The sequence below is a fragment of the Suncus etruscus genome, chromosome 14, assembly GCF_024139225.1.
Source record: "Suncus etruscus isolate mSunEtr1 chromosome 14, mSunEtr1.pri.cur, whole genome shotgun sequence".
Taxonomy (NCBI): Eukaryota; Metazoa; Chordata; class Mammalia; order Eulipotyphla; family Soricidae; genus Suncus; species Suncus etruscus.
In genome coordinates this window covers 85,731,500-85,751,528 of record NC_064861.1, presented here as the reverse complement: position 1 = coordinate 85,751,528, position 20,029 = coordinate 85,731,500, and the positions used below count along the sequence as shown (strand labels likewise).

General features: G+C 39.3%; 2 protein-coding genes across 2 annotated transcripts in view; both read left to right on the top strand.

Annotated features, from left to right (window-relative positions):
- Nucleotides 1-11,665, top strand: part of LOC126027511 (cytochrome P450 2B11-like) — a 34,539-nt gene extending 22,874 nt beyond the window's left edge. Inside the window, exons 10-11 of the mRNA XM_049786506.1 lie at nt 6,674-6,728; nt 11,596-11,665. Of these exons, the coding sequence (XP_049642463.1) occupies nt 6,674-6,728; nt 11,596-11,665 (125 nt within the window). The remainder of the gene's footprint in view (nt 1-6,673; nt 6,729-11,595) is intronic.
- Nucleotides 1-20,029, top strand: part of LOC126028134 (cytochrome P450 2B11-like) — a 260,434-nt gene that overhangs the window by 127,175 nt on the left and 113,230 nt on the right. The gene's annotated exons all lie outside the window — the stretch shown is intronic.

Here is a 20,029-nt window from a genome sequence, read left to right as displayed (position 1 = left end):
AGGATTAACCTATTCTGAATCTGAACCATTGTTAACCCCTTTGCTTTTATTTGTTTGGGTAATATATGGCAGTGATTATGATTTACTCCTGGCTCCGTGTTTAGTGATTCCTCTTCGTCGTATTCAGGAAACTATATTGGTACCAGAATTCAGACTGGGATGGATCTAAGCAAGGTACATGCTTTATGCTCTGTACTATTTCTCTAGTCCTTTCTTCAGTATTTTTAACAAAGATTTTTTTCCATATATGGAGGCTTGGGATATAGTAATTGATATTGTGTGTGTGTCCTTAGGATATTAATCCGTGTTTGTGCTTACATTGTAAATTCTGAGACTTGGTTTTCCTTTCAGCCCTGAGAAGCTAGAAATCAGTAGCATTGTGATGAGGAACCCTCAAGTTTTTTACTGCAAACTGGTGGTCTGGGGAGAAATTGAAGCTCAGTGGGCAGAGGATGGCTTATCATCATCCCATAGTAGGGGATTTATAGGGAAAAGAAGATAGAAACCTTCAGAAGAGGTTTCTTTAGCAGTCCATTTCAAACTAGAGCTGGGTGAATCACTGAGCTTCCCTGTGTCCTTTGAGAATTCGCTAAAAACTGAGTTCTTCTTCTTCTTCTTCTTCTTCTTCTTCTTCTTCTTCTTCTTCTTCTTCTTCTTCTTCTTCTTCTTCTTCTTCTTCTTCTTCTTCTTCTTCTTCTTTGCTTTAGTAAAACTTAATTCTTTTTTTTAATTTAACCAACTTTATTACATACATGATTGTGTTTGGGTTTCAGTCATGTAAAGAACACCATCCATCACCAGTGCAACATTCCCATCACCAATGTCCCAAATCTCCCTCCTCCCCACCCAACCCCCACCTGTACTCTAGACAGGCTTTCTATTTCCCTCATACATTCTCATTATTAGGATAGTTCAAAACGTAGTTATTTCTCTAACTAAACTCATCCCTGTTTGTGGTGAGCTTCATGAGGTGAGCTGTAACTTCCAGCTCTTTTCTCTTTTGTGTCTGAAAATTATTATTGCAAGAATGTCTTTCATTTCTCTTAAAACCTATAGATGAGTGAGACCATTCTGCGTTTTTCTCTCTCTCTCTGACTTATTTCACTCAGGATAATAGATTCCATGTACATCCATGTATAGGAAAATTTCATGAATTCATCTCTCCTGACAGCTGCATAATATTATATTGTGTATATGTACCACAGTTTCTTTAGCCATTCATCTGTTGAAGTGTATCTTGGCTGTTTCCAGAGTCTTGCTATGGTAAATAGTGCTGCAATGAATATAGGTATAAGGAAGGGATTTTTGTATTGTATTTTTGTGTTCCTAGGGTATATTCCTAGGAGTGGTATAGCTGGGTCATATGGGAGCTTGATTTCCAGTTTTTGGAGTAATCCCCATATTGCTTTCCATAAAGGTTGAACTAGACCGCATTCCCATCAGCAGTGGATAAGAGCTCCTTTCACTCCACATCCCTGCCAACACTGCTTGTTCTCATTCTTTGTGATGTGTGCCAATCTCTGGGATATGAGGTGGTACCTCATAGTTGTTTTGATTTGCATCTCCCTGATGATTAGTGATGTGGAGCATTTTTTTATGTGTCTTTTGGCCATATGTATTTCTTCTTTGTCAAAGTGTCTGTCCATTTATTTCCACCATTTTTTTGATGGGAGTAGATGTTTTTTCTTGTAAATTTCTGTCAGTGCTTTGTATATTTTGGAGATTAGCCCCTTATCTGATGAGTATTGGGTGAATAGTTTCTCCCACTCAGTGGGGGGCTCTTGTATCCTTGGCGCTATTTCTTTTGAGGTGCAGAAGCTTCTCAGTTTAATATATTCCCATCTGTTAATCTCTGCTTTCACTTGCTTGGAGAGTGCAGTTTCCTCCTTGAAGATGCCTTTAGTCTCAATGTCCTGGAGTGTTTTACCTACATGTTGTTCTATATATCTTATGGTTTCGGGTCTGATATCGAGGTCTTTCATCCATTTGAATTTAACCTTCGTACATGATGTTAGCTGGGGATCTAAGTTCAATTTTTTGCAAGTGGCTAGCCACTTTCTTTGCTCCATTTAGGATTTCTTGCTCCTATATTAAAAATTAGGTGATTGTAAGTCTGGGGAACATTCTCTGAGTATTCAAGCCTATTCCACTGATCTGAGGGCCTGTCTTTATTCTAATACCATGCTGTTTTGATAACTATTGCTTTGTAGTACAGTTTAAAGTTGGAGAAAGTAATTCCTCCCATATTCTTTTTCCCAATGATTGCTTTAGCTATTCGAGGGTGTTTATTGTTCCAAATGAATTTCAAAAGTGCCTGATCCACTTCTTTGAAGAATGTCATGGGTATCTTTAGAGGGATTGCATTAAATCTGTACAATGCTTTGGGGAGTATTGCCATTTTAATGATGTTAATCCTGCCAATCCATGAGCAGGGTATGTGCTTCCATTTCCACGTGTCCTCTCTTTTTTCTTGGAGCAGAGTTTTATAGTTTTCTTTGTATAGGTCCTTCACATTTTTAGTCAAGTTGATTCCAAGATATTTGAGTTTGTGTGGCACTATTGTGAACGGGGTTGTTTTCTTAATGTCCATTTCTTCCTTATTACTATTGGTGTATAGAAAGGCCATTGATTTTTGTGTGCTAATTTTGTAGCCTGCCACCTTGCTATATGAGTCTATTGTTTCTAGAAGCTTTTTGGTAAAGACTTTAGGGTTTTCTAAGTAGAGTATCATGTCATCTGCAAACAGCGAGAGCTTGACTTCTTCCTTTCCTATCTGGATTCCCTTGATATCTTTTTATTGCCTAATCGCTATAGTGAGTACTTCCAGTGCTATGTTGAATAGGAGTGGTGAGAGAGGACAGCCTTGTCTTGTACCAGAATTTAGAGAAAGGCTTTCATTTTTTTCTCCATTGAGGACAATATTTGCCTCTGTCTTGTGGTAGATGGTCTTAACTATATTGAGAAAGGTTCCTTCATTCCCATCTTGCTGAGAGTTTTGATCAAGAATGGGTGTTGGATCTTATCAAATGCTTTCTCTGTATTTATTGATATAATCATGTGGTTTTTATTTTTCTTGTTGTTGATGTTGTGTATTATGTTGATAGATTTACGGATGTTAAACCATCCTTTTATTCCTGGGATGAAACCTACTTGATCATAGTGGATGATCTTCTTAATGAGGCATTGAATCCTATTTGCCAGGATTTTGTTGAGGATCTTTGCATCTGCATTTATCAACGATATTGGTCTGTAATTTTCTTTTTTGGTAGTATCTCTTTCTGGTTTAGGTATCAAGGTGATGTTGGCTTCATAAAAGCTATTTGGAAGTTTTCCCGCTTTTTCGATTTTATGAAAGAGTTTTACTAGGATTGGTAGTAGTTCCTCTTGAAAGGTTTGAAAGAATTCATTAGTAAATTCATCTGGGCCTGGGCTTTTGTTTTTGGGCAGACATTTGATTACTGTCTTAATTTCCTCAATAGTGATGGGTGTGTTTAGATTTGCTACATCCTCTTTATTCAACCGTGGAAGATTATGAGTCCAAGAATTTATCCATCTCTTCCAGGTTTTCATTTTTAGTGGCATAGAGTTTCTCAAAGTAGTTTCTGATTACCCTTTGAATCTCTACCATATCAGTAGTGATCTCTCCTTTTTCATTCCTAATACAAGTTACCAAGTTTCTCTCTCTCTTTCTTTATTAAAAACTGAGTACTTCTGTTCCCAAGATCCTCATCCATCCATTTGCATATAATTCAGAGTTCTTAGCCTCTTATAGCACTGCAATGGCCCCTAAAAGGACCCTTCAGGTGTTCATGACCTTCCACTGTCATGGCTTCTTGTCGAAGGAAAGAGAAGATATAGAGATGAGGAGAGTGAGAGCATAAAGTAGAGGCATAGAGAGATTATATCATATTTGGAGTTTCATAGGAGTTCACATTCTGTATTAAACTGTTGCTCAACTATGTGAGCTCAACTATTGCTCTTCTGTATTTTGGATTCAAATGTACCTTTGCTGCAAAGTGAGATGATGTTAATAAAAATGAGTGCTTTGTGTGTGGTTACTTTTTTTTTTGCTTAATGGCTCTATTTTACTATATATTTTTTATTTCATATTTTTATTTACAGGCTTTAATGTTTTTTTTTTTACAAATCTTTTACAGTAATATTTTAAGTACATAGTGACATTGAATCAGAGACATTCCCACCACCAATGTTGTCCTCATGTTCCCAGCATGCATCCCATTCCCCCTCCTTAACCCTCTGGGCTGCTAGAATAAGTGATCCCCTGTGTGTCTATCTTGTTATAGATTGGGTATCTATTCTGTTGTCATTGGCTTTGGAGTTTAAGTTTGTTCATTTTACACTTTTACTCAATGTTCTTACGACTATTTGATCTTGTTACCCTCCATTATTTCTCTCTCAATTTGTGAGGCAGAACAAGAGTTTCAAGTTATGTGGTCTGTTAGAAGGGAAAAAAATGGAATGGGGCAAAAAATCCAACAAGCAAAAAAGGGAAGGAGTCCTTCTAGAGGCTATAAATATTAATTTAAGGGAAGAAAGTGAAAAAGAAAAACATAACAAGAATACGTAATAAAATCAAACCACAAAAACCCTCAAAAAGCACCACAACAATAAGCACCACAGCATTAAAGACAACAAACAAGTAATAAACATGGTCATGAGATAAAAACAAAACAAAGCACAAATCCCTTTAAAAAACAAACACACACACAAAACCATAAAGAAGCAACAACAATAACAAAAAATTAATTTGTGCTTTTATTTGTATAGGCACAGTAAATATTGGGGGAGATTAGAAAGGGAATTCCCTTGACCTAAGAGATACAGGGTTTCTTCTCCCTTGAAGTATACTGTCATGGTAATAAATATAGGTTCTGTACATGCTATTATTCTCCCCCCTAGGTCCTTTTGTGATGTCTGGATAATTTCCGCTCAGTCATGGATGATAAAATCAGGCCTCTGTATCTAGAGATCTTGGTATTTGCACAGGTCATAAGATGGAGCCTAGGATGGAGTCTTTTTTATGGTCCTAGAAGTTCTGTTCCATCACTGTTATTTTAATCAGTCTTCTGTAGTTGGTGGTCTTGGTTTTTGCATGTTTCCAGAAGTTCTGCTCAGAGGCAGTTGTCTCATTCAGACCTCTGGAATTAGATATTTTGGTTGTTGTACAGATCACAGGCCAAAGCCTAGTCTAGGGTCTTTTTTATTGGTCCCAGGATAAGTTCTGCCTAGTAATGGTTGTCACATTCAGTCTTCTGTAGATAGCAATCTTGGCTTTTGCACAGACAAAGGATGACATGTCTTCTGATATCATCTTATCATTAGGTGGTGAGGTAATACCACCTGCTCTTAGACCAAATTGTTGCCATTTCCTCATTGTCAGGATGTCATATCAAAACTGGTGCTTGTTGGTGTCAGAGAAGTATTAAGAATATCCCAGAGGGAGTTTGGTTTCTGGATCTCTTGCAAAGAACTGTGTCAGTTCTTTTTCTGGATCTAGGGTTCGGGGTTGGAGGGTCATTGTCTAATCACATTCAGTCTAAGTTGGGACCACATGACATATGTTCAAAGTGGGAGATGCCCCTGTATTGTAAAAGTCTAAGTTCTTATCCCTAGTAGATAAGAGCTTGTTTCTATACATAAAATTCCCCCCTTTTTAGTATACCCATGTAAAAAGAAATGGGCTATATTATATTGCTGATGCATTTGGGGGTGAGATTGTCAGACTCCATCATCTCTGCACCCTAGTTTTGACCTGAGCTATTATCCCAGGCAAGATAATAGCTTGTACCAAGGAGAACCAAAACATATGAAGTTATGGAGGAGAAGAAAACAAAACACAAACAATATGTATATGAAGTAATAAATACAAATAAGTTAAAAAAAGTAATTCAGGGAACAAAGTGATGCAGGAGACTACATTTGGGGATAAACAGGTTTTTTTTTTATTTAAACACCTTAATTACATACATGATTGTGTTTGGGTTTCAGTCATGTAAAGAACACCACCCATCACCAGTGCAACATTCTCATCACCAATGTCCCAAATCTCCCTCCTCCCCACCCAACCCCCGCCTGTACTCTAAACTGGCTCTCCATTTCCCTCATACATTCTCATTATTAGGACAGTTCAAAATGTAGTTATTTCTCTAACTAAACTCATCACTCTTTGTGGTGAGCTTCCTGAGGTGAGCTGGAACTTCCAGGATAAACAGGTTAAGATGTATTGACTGAACTCTGCTGGATCTCAGATGCCAGCACCCCTATCTGCCTCTCTTCTGTGCTGTCCTGCATTTTCGGCCTGATTTCATCCTGTGTGCGGCTAATCTGCGGACAGCCCACCTTCCCGTGAGCCTTCTGTGGAGGTGAGTCGACATGCTCAGAAAGGGAGGAGCCACTGAACTCTGCTGAATCTCAGATGCCAGCACCCCATCTGCCTCTCTTCTATGCTGTGCTGCATTTTTGGCCTGATTTCATCCTGTGTGTGGCTCATCTGTAGATGGCCCGCCTTCCCATGAGCCTTTCGTGGAGGTGAGTCGACACGCCCAGAAAGGGAGGAGCCACTGAACTCTGCTGGATCTCAGATGCCAGCACCCCTATCTGCCTCTCTTCTGTGCATTTTTGGCCTGATTTTATCCTTTGTGTGGCTCATCAGCTGACGGCGTGGCTCATCAGCTGACGGCCTGCCTCCCCGTGAGCCCTCCATGGAGGTGACTCAACACACCCAGAAAGGGAGGAGTCAGAGGAGCATGGCCACTCCCCTTCGCAACCGTGCACATCATTTAGCCAATGAATACAACCACAACACATAGAAAAACCCACAATACAAGTGTGACAATGGGGAAACAACGCAGGCTAGCGCCAGACATAGAGAATGAAGATGGCAACTCTGATGACTTGAACATGACCAACCAACTAGTCAGTCTCTCAGATAATGAGTTTAGAGTTGCAATATGGAAGATGTTCAAAGAACTCAAACAAAGTATAGAAGAGAACACTAATAAGAATCAAGAAAATATGAAGATAGAAATGAGAAAACTCCAAACTGAAATTTCAGGTCAAATAACAGGTCTGAAAAACTCAGTAGATGAATTGAAGAAAAACATGGTTGAGCTTTCCCATGGGTTAACAGCAGTGGAGGATAGAATTAGTACACTGGAAGATGAGATGAATAACAACTCCATATAGGAGAAGAAATTGGAAAAAAGCCTCAAAGCAAATGATCAAACAATGGAAAAATTATTCAAAGAATGGGAACAAATAAAAATAGAAGTCTCTGATAAGCTCAACAGAAACAACTTAAGAATCGTTGAAGTCCCAGAGACTCAGGAAGAAAATCTCCAGGAAGAATCAACAGTCAAGAACATAATTAAAGAGAAACTATCAGAGCTAATGAATACATGCGATCAAATCCTGCATGCCCGAAGAGTACCAACTAAAAGAGACCCCAGAAAAAACACCCCAAGACACATCCTAGTCACAATGATGAATCCCATAGATAGAGACAGAATTCTGAAAGCAGCAAGATTGAAAAGAGAAATTACATTCAAGGGAACATCTTTGAGATTTACTGCAGATCTGTCACCAGAAACACTCAAGGCCAGAAGGCAGTGGTGGGACATAGTGACAAAACTCAATGAAATAAATGCTTCACCTAGAATACTGCACCCAGCAAAACTCACTTCCAGGTTTGAAGGAACAATACATAGTTTCACAGACAAACAACAGCTCAGAAACTTTACAGACTCAAAACCATTCTTAAAAGAAAAACTGAATGGCATACTTTAAGACAAGACTTACCAACAGACACACCAAACTTCGATAAAAAGATGGCACTAACTCCCAGGACAATTCTTTCTCTCAATGTCAATGGACTAAATGCACCAGTTAAGATACACAGAGTAGCTAAATGGATCAAAAAACTCAATCCAACCTTCTGCTGCCTACAAGAAATGCACCTGAATAGTCAGAACAAACATAGACTCAAAATAAAAGGCTGGAGGAAAACCATCCAAGCAAACAACATGCATAAAAAAGCAGGAGTGGCCATACTAATATCAGATGATGCAAACTTTATACTTAGGAAAGTTGTAAGGGACAAAGATGGACATTTTGTATTAATCAAGGGATACGTACAGCAGGAAGAAATCACTCTCCTAAACATATATGCACCGAATGAGGGGAATATTTAATACAACTGTTGACAACTGTTGACAAATCTGAAAAATAATATCAATAACAACACAATAATTGTGGGAGACCTCAACACGGCATTGTCAACACTTGACAGGTCAACCAAACTGAAACCCAAGAAGAATATACTAGACCTGAACAGAGAAACGGAAGAAAGAGGCCTAGTATATATATACAGGACACTCCATCTCCAGAAGCCTGGATACACATTTTTCTCTAATGTACATGGGACATTCTCCAGGATAGACTACATGCTAGCACATAAAACATACCTCCATAATATCAAGAGGACAGAAATTTTGCAAGCTGCCTTTGCTGACCACAAAGCCCTGAAATTATATGTGAACTAAAAGGGACACAAAAGAAAAACGTTAACACCTGGAAGTTAAACAGCCTCATACTGAATAACCAGTGGGTCCGAGATGAAATCAAAGAGGAAATCAAAACCTTCCTGAAAACAAATGACAATGGAGACACAAACTATCAGAACCTATGGGACACAGCAAAAGCAGTACTGAGAGGAAAATTTATAGCTTTGCAAGCACACATCAGAAAAGAAGAAGGGGCATACCTGAATAGCTTAATGACACAGCTCATAGAATTAAAAAATGCTCAACAAAAGGACCCAAAAATAGGGAGCAGAAGGAAATAACAAAGCTGAGAGCAGAAATCAATGAAGTGGAAACCCAAAAAAACAATTCAAAAGATCAACGAAAGCAGAAGTTGGTTCTTTGAAAAAATAAACAAGATTGATAGACCACTGGCAAAACTAACAAAGAAAGAAAGAGAGAGAAACTTGATAACTCGTATTAGGAATGAAAAAGGAGAGATCACTACTAATATGGTAGAGATTCAAAGGGTAATCAGAAACTACTTTGAGAAACTCTATGCCACTAAAAATGAAAACCTGGAAGAGATGGATAAATTTTTGGACTCATAATCTTCCACGGTTGAATGAAGAGGATGTAGCATATCTAAACACACCCATCACTGTTGAGAAAATTAAGACAGTAATCAAATGTCTGCCCAAAAACAAAAGCCCAGGCCCAGATGAATTTACTAATGAATTCTTTCAAACCTTTCAAGAGGAACTACTACCAATCCTGGCAAGACTCTTCCATGAAATCGAAAAAAAAAAAAAAAAAAAAAAGAGAAAACTTCCAAATAGCTTTTATGAAGCCAACATCACCTTGATACCTAAACCAGACAGAGATACTACCAAAAAAGAAAATTAAAGACCAATATCGTTGATGAATACAGATGCAAAGATCCTCAACAAAATCCTGGCAAATAGGATTCAATGCCTCATTAAGAAGATCATCCACTATGATCAAGTAAGTTTCATCCCAGGAATAAAAGGCTGGTTTAACATCTGTAAATCTATCAACATAATACACAACATCAACAACAAGAAAAATAAAAATCACATGGTCATATCAATAGACGCAGAGAAAGCATTTGACAAGTCCAACACCCATTCTTGATCAAAACTCTCAGCAAGATGGGAATGGAAGGAACCTTTCTCAATATAGTTAAGGCCATCTACCACAAGCCAGAGGCAAATATTGTCCTCAATGGAGAAAAACTGAAAGTCTTTCGTCTAAATTGTATCTCTCTTATAGACTTATTAATAATGCCTATGTAATAATACAAAAAAGGTGGAGAATGTGGGTATCCCCTCCCCACCTGAATTTATCCCACCTGAATGATCAGAACTGCCAACACCTGGAATGGGTGGGGAGAGGAGTCGGCATGGGGGAGAGGGAGGGATAAGAAGGAGAGTTAGAGAGTGAAGTATATGAGAGGCATCATCAGGAGGGAGAGCCATCATCATCAGAGATACAGCATCAGAGTCAGCATCAGCAATTGAGTATCATCAGGGAAGCAGCAGCAGTAGCATCACCAAAGGGAGTTAGTCAGCCTGGAAGCCACTTAGGAAGCCTGGAAGAAGCAGCTGAAAGGGAGACAGGTCGAGAGAGCCCAGTAGGAATAGAAAAGTAGCTGCTCGGAAAAGGCTTAGTATGGAGGCCATATAAGGAGGTGTATATGGCGCTAGGGACTGTAAAATAAAGCTGGATGACTCCTGAAACTTCATATGACTGCTTTGTGAATCTCTCCACCCTCACCCTGCAACCTTCAGACCTGCCAGACCATAAGGGCTGTGGGAGCTGGGTTGAGTCCACTAAGGCCTCACCATCCTCCTACCAACAATAGGACTCATTAATTTATATTAAGACGACTCTCCTCCTCCCCCCCACTCCTCCCTATTCCTCCTTTTACTTCTTCTTCTTCCTCCTCCTCTTCTTCTCATCTTCCTCCTCTCCTCCTCCCCTTCCTTCTCCCTACCCCCCCAGCCATCTCTGCAGCTCCAGCCACCTCCTTCCTCCACCTCTTCCTCCTCCCCCCAAAATAAAAAAATTATATTAAGACAACAACTGGTGCCCAAACAGGGACTGACTTGAATCCTGGACCCAAGAAGAAGACCTCAGCAATGGTGAGTGCTAATTGTGACTGTACCCTTTGGTGGTTATCACCATGACAGCCCCTCAAGCTTGACTGAATTTGTTCTGCCTTTCACTGGAACATTGGTGAACATGGCTCCTTTTGTGAATGGTTTCATGTTGCTCTGGTGTATCTACCTGCATTTCTTACTCTGGACTATACATGCCAAGCTCCCTAGAGATTCTCTTGCATACATTTCATAAGAGGGGAAGAGTACCTTCTCAGTGGTGACAAGTTCTCGATCTAAAGGCCTTCCCAGAACTAATAATTTATTGTTTATTACTGGCACTAAGCCAGAGAGACCCCCATCTCCCAAGAATGATAAGCCAGCTACCATCTCTGCAGACTCAGAGTCTGAAAATGACTCAACCAAAGATACTTCCAAGCCCCAAACACTGAGTCAGGTAGACAAGCCAGTGCTGGCGATCCAAGTCCTGGGCACTGTTAAATGGTTCAGTGTTCAGAATGGTTATGGATTTATCAACAGAAATGACACCAAAGAAAACGTCTTTGTTCACTGGACAGCTATTAAGAGAAACAATCCCAGGAAGTTTTTGTGTAGCATTGGTGTTGGAGAGACTGTGGAGTCTGATATTGTGAAAGGAGAGAGGGAACCAAAAGCTGCTAATGTAACCGAACCTGGTGGAATGCCAGTAAAAGATAGCAGATATGCTCCCAATCGACATAGGGTCTGTCAATTCATCCTCCAGAGTCACTCAGTTGGCCCATCACCTATGGTCGAAGAGCCCCCTCAAGTGAGACAGAAACAGGTAGTAAAGGAGAAAGAATTGAAGACCCTGGGCAGCATCCCAAGCACCATTACCATTTTTTCTCTATGAGAGGCACCTTTTGTGAGGACCCATGACCCCTAACCTGTGGCAGATTATCTAATAGACCCCAGCAGCCTACACAGAGGGATGATGGAGAAGATGGAGGATCCAAGACCAGCTGAAGATCAACAAAGAAGCTCCTTTTAAAACTTTTTAAACCTGGGTTACCTCCAAAAATCAACTTTTTTTTAGGTTAATCTTTTGACTATTTGCATCGGTCATTGTCTTACTATTTAAGTTGTGTTTTATCTCTATGTATCATATTGCTTTGTTTTATGACTTACTGCAAACAGAAAATTTTGTATCTAATTTTAATATTTGTTTGCACAATTCTAGAGTTTGGAAGTTTTCAACTATCCTGGTGCATGTTTTCCAATTGTTATGTTATATTGTGTATCTTACATAGTGATTTTATGTGTTGTATCTCTCTTATAGACTTATCAATAATGCCTATGTAATAATACAAAAAAAGGTGGAGAATGTGGGTATCCCCTCCCCACCTGAATTTATCCCACCTGAATGATCAGAATGGGTGGGGAGAGGAGTCGGCATGGGGGAGAGAGAGGGATGAGGAGAGTTAGAGAGTGAAGTATATGAGAGGCATCATCAGGAGGGAGAGGCATCATCATCAGAGATACAGCATCAGAGTCAGCATCAGCAATTGAATATCACCAGGGAAGCAGCAGCGTCACCAAAGGGAGTTAGTCAGCCTGGAAGCCACTTAGGAAGCCTGGAAGAAGCAGCTGAAAGGGAGACAGGCTGAGAGAGCCCAGAAAAAGTAGAGAAGTAGCTCCTAGGAAAAGGCTTAGTATAAGAGGCCATGTGAGGCAATGTGCATGGTGGTAGGAACTGTGAAATAAAGCTGACTGACTCCTGAAACTTCATCTGACTCTCTGCCCTAACCCTGCAACATTCAGACCTGCCAGGCCATAAGGGCTGTGAGAGCCAGGTTGAGCCCAGAAAGGCCTCAGCATCTCCACACCAATTCCAGAACCAATTAATTAATTTAATTAATTAATTTAATTAATTAAAACAACAAACAGGTATGTAATCAGCCTTTTACTACAAAGTCCTATAATAATGTCATAGGGAGCTCATATACAGATAAAAAGAATATGATTGGAAGCCAGAGATGCCAGTGGTAGCGTTTCCTAACAATATGTTTTAGTACCTTAATCTTACTAGGTATAAAATAACCTCTCAGCTTTTCTGTCCACAGGGATTCTTGGATTCAAAGGATAGACACTCTATTTTGACACCTCGGTGCTCAGTTATACTAGATACCATATTCAGTTTGCATTATGCCTAGAAACTGGGGAAACCTTCTGACTCCGACACACTGAGCAATCTCTTTTATTTGATTTATTAAATATTTTAAATTTATTTTTACTATATTTACTTATTTTTCTGTTCTCCTCTATTATCTTCTGCTCTTCCTTCCTCTCTTAAGCTATACCTAAGCTAGTTATTTATCTTAATTCAACAGTTCTTAAGTGCTATTAGGGTCAGACCTCTAACAACACCTTAAGAATAGATCACTAATGTATGTCTTTATATGGGCAGGAGTTACATAGAGATAGGACTCATCTATGAGAGCCAAACCTAAATTGTTTATAATCCATGCCTATAGTGTATATTGCCCCTTCTATATATTATCCCATCTCCCCCTTCAGAAATCCTACTATCCCTTCACCTCCCTCAATTCCAATCCTATATCCCACCTTACTAATTCTCTTTACCCTCAGTTCTTAACCCATTACATATCAAGACCAACCTACTGTTCCAATAGGCCATCACCCAGCTCTCAAACGAAGGAACACCCATTCAACCCCACATCTCATCCCCTACCAAGAAACTACAACCAGACACTTCTGCTGACTCATGCCTTGTGGTCCTCCTTCTTACCCCCCATATGTGGACTCTTGCTTGATACCAGATTCAGCTCCAGAAGGACCCCCAGTGCAAAAACTACCCAAGCCCTTTCTGCTGCAAATAATTTCTGAAACTCAACAAGACCAGGATGTGTGATGAAAATGTGCCCTGTTTTCCATCCTCACACAAGAATATCTCAAAAGACAATGGGGAAGCCTATATTTCCTTTATAAGTTTAAGACCTCTATAATACTACCTCTTAATCTGTTTATCCCCAAATGTAACAGAGTCTCCTGCATCACTTTGTTTCATTAATTACTTTTTTTAAACGGATTTTTATTATGTTTTCCCTTTATATATTGTCTTGTTTTTGCTTTCTTCTCCTCCTTAACTTCATCTGTTTTTGTTCTGCTTGGTACAAAACCTACAAGAAAAAGTCTTGCCGGGATTGAAGCTCGGGTCAAAACCAGGGCACAGAGATAATAAATCCTGACACTCTCACTCCCAAATGTGTCAGCTATGTAATATAGCACCATTTCTTTTTGCACAGGCACACTAAAAAGGGGGAAATTTGACGTATAGAAACCAGATCTTATCTACTAGGTATAAGAACTCATACATTTTACAATACAGTGGCACATCCCACCTTGGGCATATGCCATGTGGTCCAACTTAAACTGAGTGTTATTAGACAACAATTGTCCAACCTTAAACCCTAGATCTCAGACATAGAACCAACACAGTTCTCCATAACAGCTCCAGGAACCAAACTGCATCTGGGACATTCTAAATACTGCTCTGGCACCAACAAATGCCAGTTTTGATATGACATCCTGACAATGAGAAAATGGCAACAACTTGGTCTAAGAGCAGGTTGTCTTACCTCACCACCTAACAATAAGATGAAATCAGAAGATAAGTCATCATTTGATCTGTGCAAAAGCCAAAATCACTAACTACAGAAGACTGATTGTGACAACCATGACTAAGCAGAACCTGTCCTGGCACCAATAAAAAAGACCCTAGTCTAGGCTTTGGCCTATGACCTCTACAACAATCAAGATCTCTAATTTTAGAGGACTGACTGTGACAACTTCAACTGAGCAGAACTTCTGGAAACATAATGAAAGACTCTATCCTAAACTTCATCCTAGGATTGGTGCAAAATCCAAGGCCACCAACTATAAAAGACTGATTAAAACAACAGTGATGAAACAGAACTTCTAGAACCATAAAGAAAAACATCATAGGCTACATACTATAACTTGTGCAAATTCCAAGATCTCTAGTTACAGAGGCCTGATTTTATCATCCACGAATGAGCAGAAAGTTTTCAGACAGCACAAAAGAACTTAGGGGAGAGAATAAGAGCATGTACAGAGCCTGTAGCTATTCCCATGACAGTATACTTCAAGGGTGGAGAAACCCTGTTTCTCTGAGGGCAAGAAAATTCCTTTTCTAATCTCCCCAATATTTACTGTGCCTATAAAAAAAAGCACAAATTAATTTTTTGTTATTATTTTTGTTGTTTGTTTTAGTTTTGTTTGTGCTTTGTTTTGTTTTCATCTCAGGACCATGGTTATTGTTTGGTTGTTGTTTGGTTTTTGGATGTTGTTTTGTTTTTATTGCTGTGGTGCTTTTTTTTGTTTAATTTTTATATGGTTTTTATGTTTTTCTTCCTTTTCTTCTCTTAAATTGGTATTTATAGCATCTAGAAGGACTCCTCCTGTTTTTGTGTTCGTTTGATTTGTGCCCCCCTTTTTTCTTTCTTCTAACAGAACCCCATAACTTGAACCATCTCCCTCACAAAATGAGGGAGAAATAATTTAGGGTACCAAGACCAAACAGTTGTATGAACATCGAGTAGAAATAAAAAATGATCAGATTTAAACAACAAATCCAAACCCAATTACAACAGAATTGATACTCAATCTACAACAAGCTAGACACAGAGGATACCACTTATACTAGCAGCCTTGGGGGCAAAAGAGGGGGATATGGGATACATGCTGGGAACAGGGGTGGAGGTAGGACAACATTGGTGGTGAGAATGCCCCTGATTCAATATCACTATGTACCTAAAATATTACTGTGAAAGATTTGTAATCCACTGTGGTCAAAATAAAAATTAATAAAAAAAACACTGAATCCTTATAATCAGGGGTTTTGTAGTATAAGGATTCAGGATTTTTTAACCATTTATTTACAATACTTTACTGTCTTAAATGGTTTATTCACTTTATCAAAGTTGCCATTGAATACTATATATATGCATATATATATTCTGAAATTTACCAGTGACTGATTCATTTTCCACCTTTGCTTATACTCGAGTCACTAACTTTTCCCAGTTTTTAGGATGATTTTTTTTCGGGTCACACCCGTTTGATGCTCAGGGGTTACTCCTGGCTAAGCGCTCAGAAATTGCCCCTGGCTTGGAAGGACCATATGGGACACCGGGGGATCAAACTGCGGTCCTTCCTTGGCTAGCGCTTGCAAGGCAGACACCTTACCTATAACGCCACCTCGCTGGCCCCAGCTTTTCCCAGTTTTTAGGGTAAAATTAGGGAAGTGGGCTTATACTCAGGTCGGCTTATACTTTATATATAGGTATATAGTAGTTTAGGTAAGATGCTTATTTTGATAACATTGATTCTTTCGATTCATGAACATAGAATGTTTTTTTATATAATTTTTATTTTGATCATAGTGGCTTACATATTGTTGACAATAATATTTTAGGTACATATTTACATAAAATCAGGGGGGATTCCCATCACCAATTTGTCCTCTCTACACCTCTGTTTTTGTCCTACCTCCGATATCCTCTTCCCTCACCCCCAGGGCTGCTAGAATATGTGGTCCCCTCAGTACCTAGCCTACTACTTAGTAGTCTTGTACCTGTTTTGTCCTGGTGTCTTCCTTATTTCCCCCTCTAATTGGGAGGCAGGACTAGCTAGTTCAAGTTACGTGGTTTTGTTTGAAGAAGAGAAAAGTTATAAACTGGGGTAAAAGTCTAATATGCCGAAAATAAGCGTAATTCTTCTAGAGGCTCTCATTATCGGTTTAAGAGATGAAGGAGAAAAAGAAGGTGAAACACTCCACCAGTACAAAAAGAAGTGTCAAATATCCAGTGAGGACTTCAACAATAATGATAAGCACCACAAAAAACAAAACAAAACATAACAAAAAACCGCCATGGTCTTGAGATAAGAAACATGGCAGAGCACATAAAGAATGAAAAGAAAAGAAGAGAAAAAAAAATAATTATAAATGGGAGCAACAACTTCAATAACCACACAAAAACAAAGAAATTGACCAAAATAGATAGGTAAATAATAATAATAATAACAAATGAAGATAAAAAAATAATATATAAAAAATAAACAATGTTTTGTGTTTTTTTTCCCTCCTGGCCTGGCACAGTAAATATTGGGGTCATTCGAAAAGGAATTCACTTGGCCTAAGAGATATGGGGTTTCTTCGCCCTTGGAGTATATTGTAATGGGATCAACTATAGACTCTGTTCAGGATCATTTACTCTCCCGGTGGTGCTTTTGTGGTGTTTGGAAAACTTCTGCTCCATCTTGGGTGATACAATCAGTCCTCTGTATCTAGAGATCTCAGTATCTGCACAGTTCCAGAGGTGGGACTTATGATAAAGTCAGTCTTTGTGGTTCTAGAAGTTCTGTTCCCTCAGTGTCATTTTAATCCATCTTCTGTGGTTGGTGGTCTTGGACTTTGCACTGAACCTAGGATGGCACCTAGGATAGCATCTTTCTTTGTGTTTCCAGAAGTCCCATTCCGTTACAATTGTCTCTGCCAGATCTTTGGAACTGGGGATCATGGTTGTTGTGCAGGTCGTAGTTCAAACCCTAGACTAGGGCTTTTTTATTGGTCCCAAGATATATACAGTCTGGTCATGGTTCTAGCAGCCAGTCATCTGTAAATCGCGATCTTGGCTTTTGGACAACCAACGGGTAACAAGTCTTCTGATTTTGTCTTATTATTGGCTGGTAAGGTAGGATAACCTGCTCTTAGGTCAAGTTGTTTCCATTTTCCTCGTTGTCAGGATATCGTATTAGAGGTGGCACTTGTTGGTGTTCCAACAGTATTAAGGCTGTCCCGGATGGGATTTGTTTCCTGCAGCTGTTGTGAAGAACTGTGCCGTTTCTATGTCTGGGATCCAGGGTTTAAGGCTGTATGGATGGTATCTAATCACCTGAGGTCTAAGTTGATTCCACATGACATATTTTCAAGGTAAGAGATATCCCTGTATTGTAAACAACTATGAGTTCCTATCTCTAGTAGACAAGAGCTCTTTTTTATATGTAAGATTTTCCCTTTTTTTAGTGTGCCTTTGCAGGGAGAAATGGTGCTACATTATATTGTTGGTGCATTTGGGGGTGGACAGAGAGGAAAACATAAACAGGTCACATACTCAAAAAAGATGAAAAAGATAGGATTAAAAATGTATGTGCTCACATATGTATATGTAGAACAATTTTAAAAAATGAATTAATGAAGTATTTAAAGGACCAAAGTGATGCAAAAGACTACCTTACATTTGGGGAAAAGCAGGTAAAGAGGAGGTATAATACAGGTCTTATGCTTATGTTGGAAGTACAGGTTTTCCCATTGTGTTTTGGGTTTTTCTTGTGGTGTGTGGGTTCCCAGGCACCTTTCCATCACACCCCCTGACCTTCAAATTGGCAAAAGATTTGTGGCAGGGAGGTCTTGGAGTTCTTGCATTGGGGATACTTTTGGAACTAAGTCCGGTTTCAAGTAACAGTCCACATTAGGGGGAGTTGGTAGGGAGGGCTGCGCAGCATGAGTCCGCAGGGGAGTTGGCTGCCTTTTCTTGCAGGAGACGAGGTGTGGGTTTGACTGGGTGTCCCTTCGCTTGGGTGGTGGGTACTGTTTTGTTGGGGGTAGTAGGTCAATCTTGATGCCTAATAGTTTAAGGACTGAGGGTGAAGAGTTTTAATACGGTGGGAGGTCTGGATGGGATTGAAGGGTGAAGGGATAGATGGATTTTCAAAGGGGGGAAAGAGGAAGGTATATGGTAGGGGTAGGAAGGGAGAAAAGAGAAAATACTTTAGAAAGAAAGGGAGAGGAGAAAAGGAAAAAAGTAAAGAGAAGAGTAGAAAAAAATAAAAAAGAAAGTAGTGAGAAGAGAGGAGAAAATAGCAAGGGAATGCTAGTTTGCTTGAATGTGTCCGATGAATAGAGAATGTAGTTTAAGTCTGTACGTCACAGTTACTGCTTCAATGGTCTGACAGGTCACGTGCTTCAATTCCTAAAAGAAGGTATAATCTTGAGATAAGGTGTATGTTAAAGAGTTTTCTCAGGACCATCTTGTAGTGCCAGGTTGGTATAGTATCTCGTGTGGTATCCCGAGCTGCCATCTTAGTTTGTCCACCCTTTGTATCCAAGGGCACCTGTGGACAGAAAAGCTGAGAGGTTATTTTAAATATAGTAAGATAAAGGCATTAAAACATAGTGTTATGGCCGGGCGGTGGCGCTAAATGTAAGGTGCCTGCCTTGCCTGCGCTAGTCTTGGACGGACCGCGGTTCGATCCCCCGGTGTCCCATATGGTCCCCCAAGCCAGGAGCAACTTCTGAGCACATAGCCAGGAGTAACCCCTGAGCGTTAATGGGTGTTGCCTAAAAACAAACAAACAAACAAAAAAAACAAAAAAAACATAGTGTTATGGGATGTTTCCATTGGAGTCAGTGATTTCCCGTTGTATTCTTTACCTGTGATCACTAAGGGATTATTGTGGGTCTTTGTTTTAGAAGACTAATTACATACCTCTTCTCTCTATGCTGTTGTTTCTGGCGTTGCTGTTTTCTTTGTGGTATAATGTAGTCAAGAGTTTGCGTTGTTCCTTTTTCATGTATTTTGGGCACTGCTCCCGTGTATATGTTCACTATTACAGTGTTTAGAGTTTCTACCCTGTTAAACCCTGTTATTTGATTGTTGAGTATTAGTTGTGTATAAGATGTATGTTCTAGGTGCTTCAGAATAGTGCTACCATTCTGTGTGTATCTTTTGTCTTCTGACTTACTTCGTTTAACATAACATGTTCTAGGTCCATCCACTTTGCTGCAAAGTCTGTGATTGTATCATTTCTGACTGCCATGTAATATTCCATTGTGTATAGTTACCACATCTTAATGATCCATTCATTTGTTGTTGGACATTGAGGTTGGTTCCAAGACTTGGCTATTATACTGAGTATTCATTACATATTGAATTTTTCCTTCCAGTGCTTTGCCTTTTATTTCTTTGTTGGTTTCTTGATCATTTTTTGTTTGCAGTTTTCCTTCGAGTTCCTCAATGTGCTTCTCCAACTCTGTGTTTCTGCTCGTAAGGCTTGTTACTTTGTCTTTTAATTCCTTCAATTCTTTTTGTATGGAATCTCTCATGTTCTTTAACATTTCTTTTTTAATTTGGCTGATTCGTTCATCCATATATTTCTTATACTCAGTAGCTAGGGTTTCTTTCATTTCTTTGATCAATTCTTGCATTTCCTCCCTCATGGCTGCTTTTAGGTCTTCTTCCCATGGATCTGTGCATTTTGGGTGACTTGGAAACTTGTTAGTGTTTG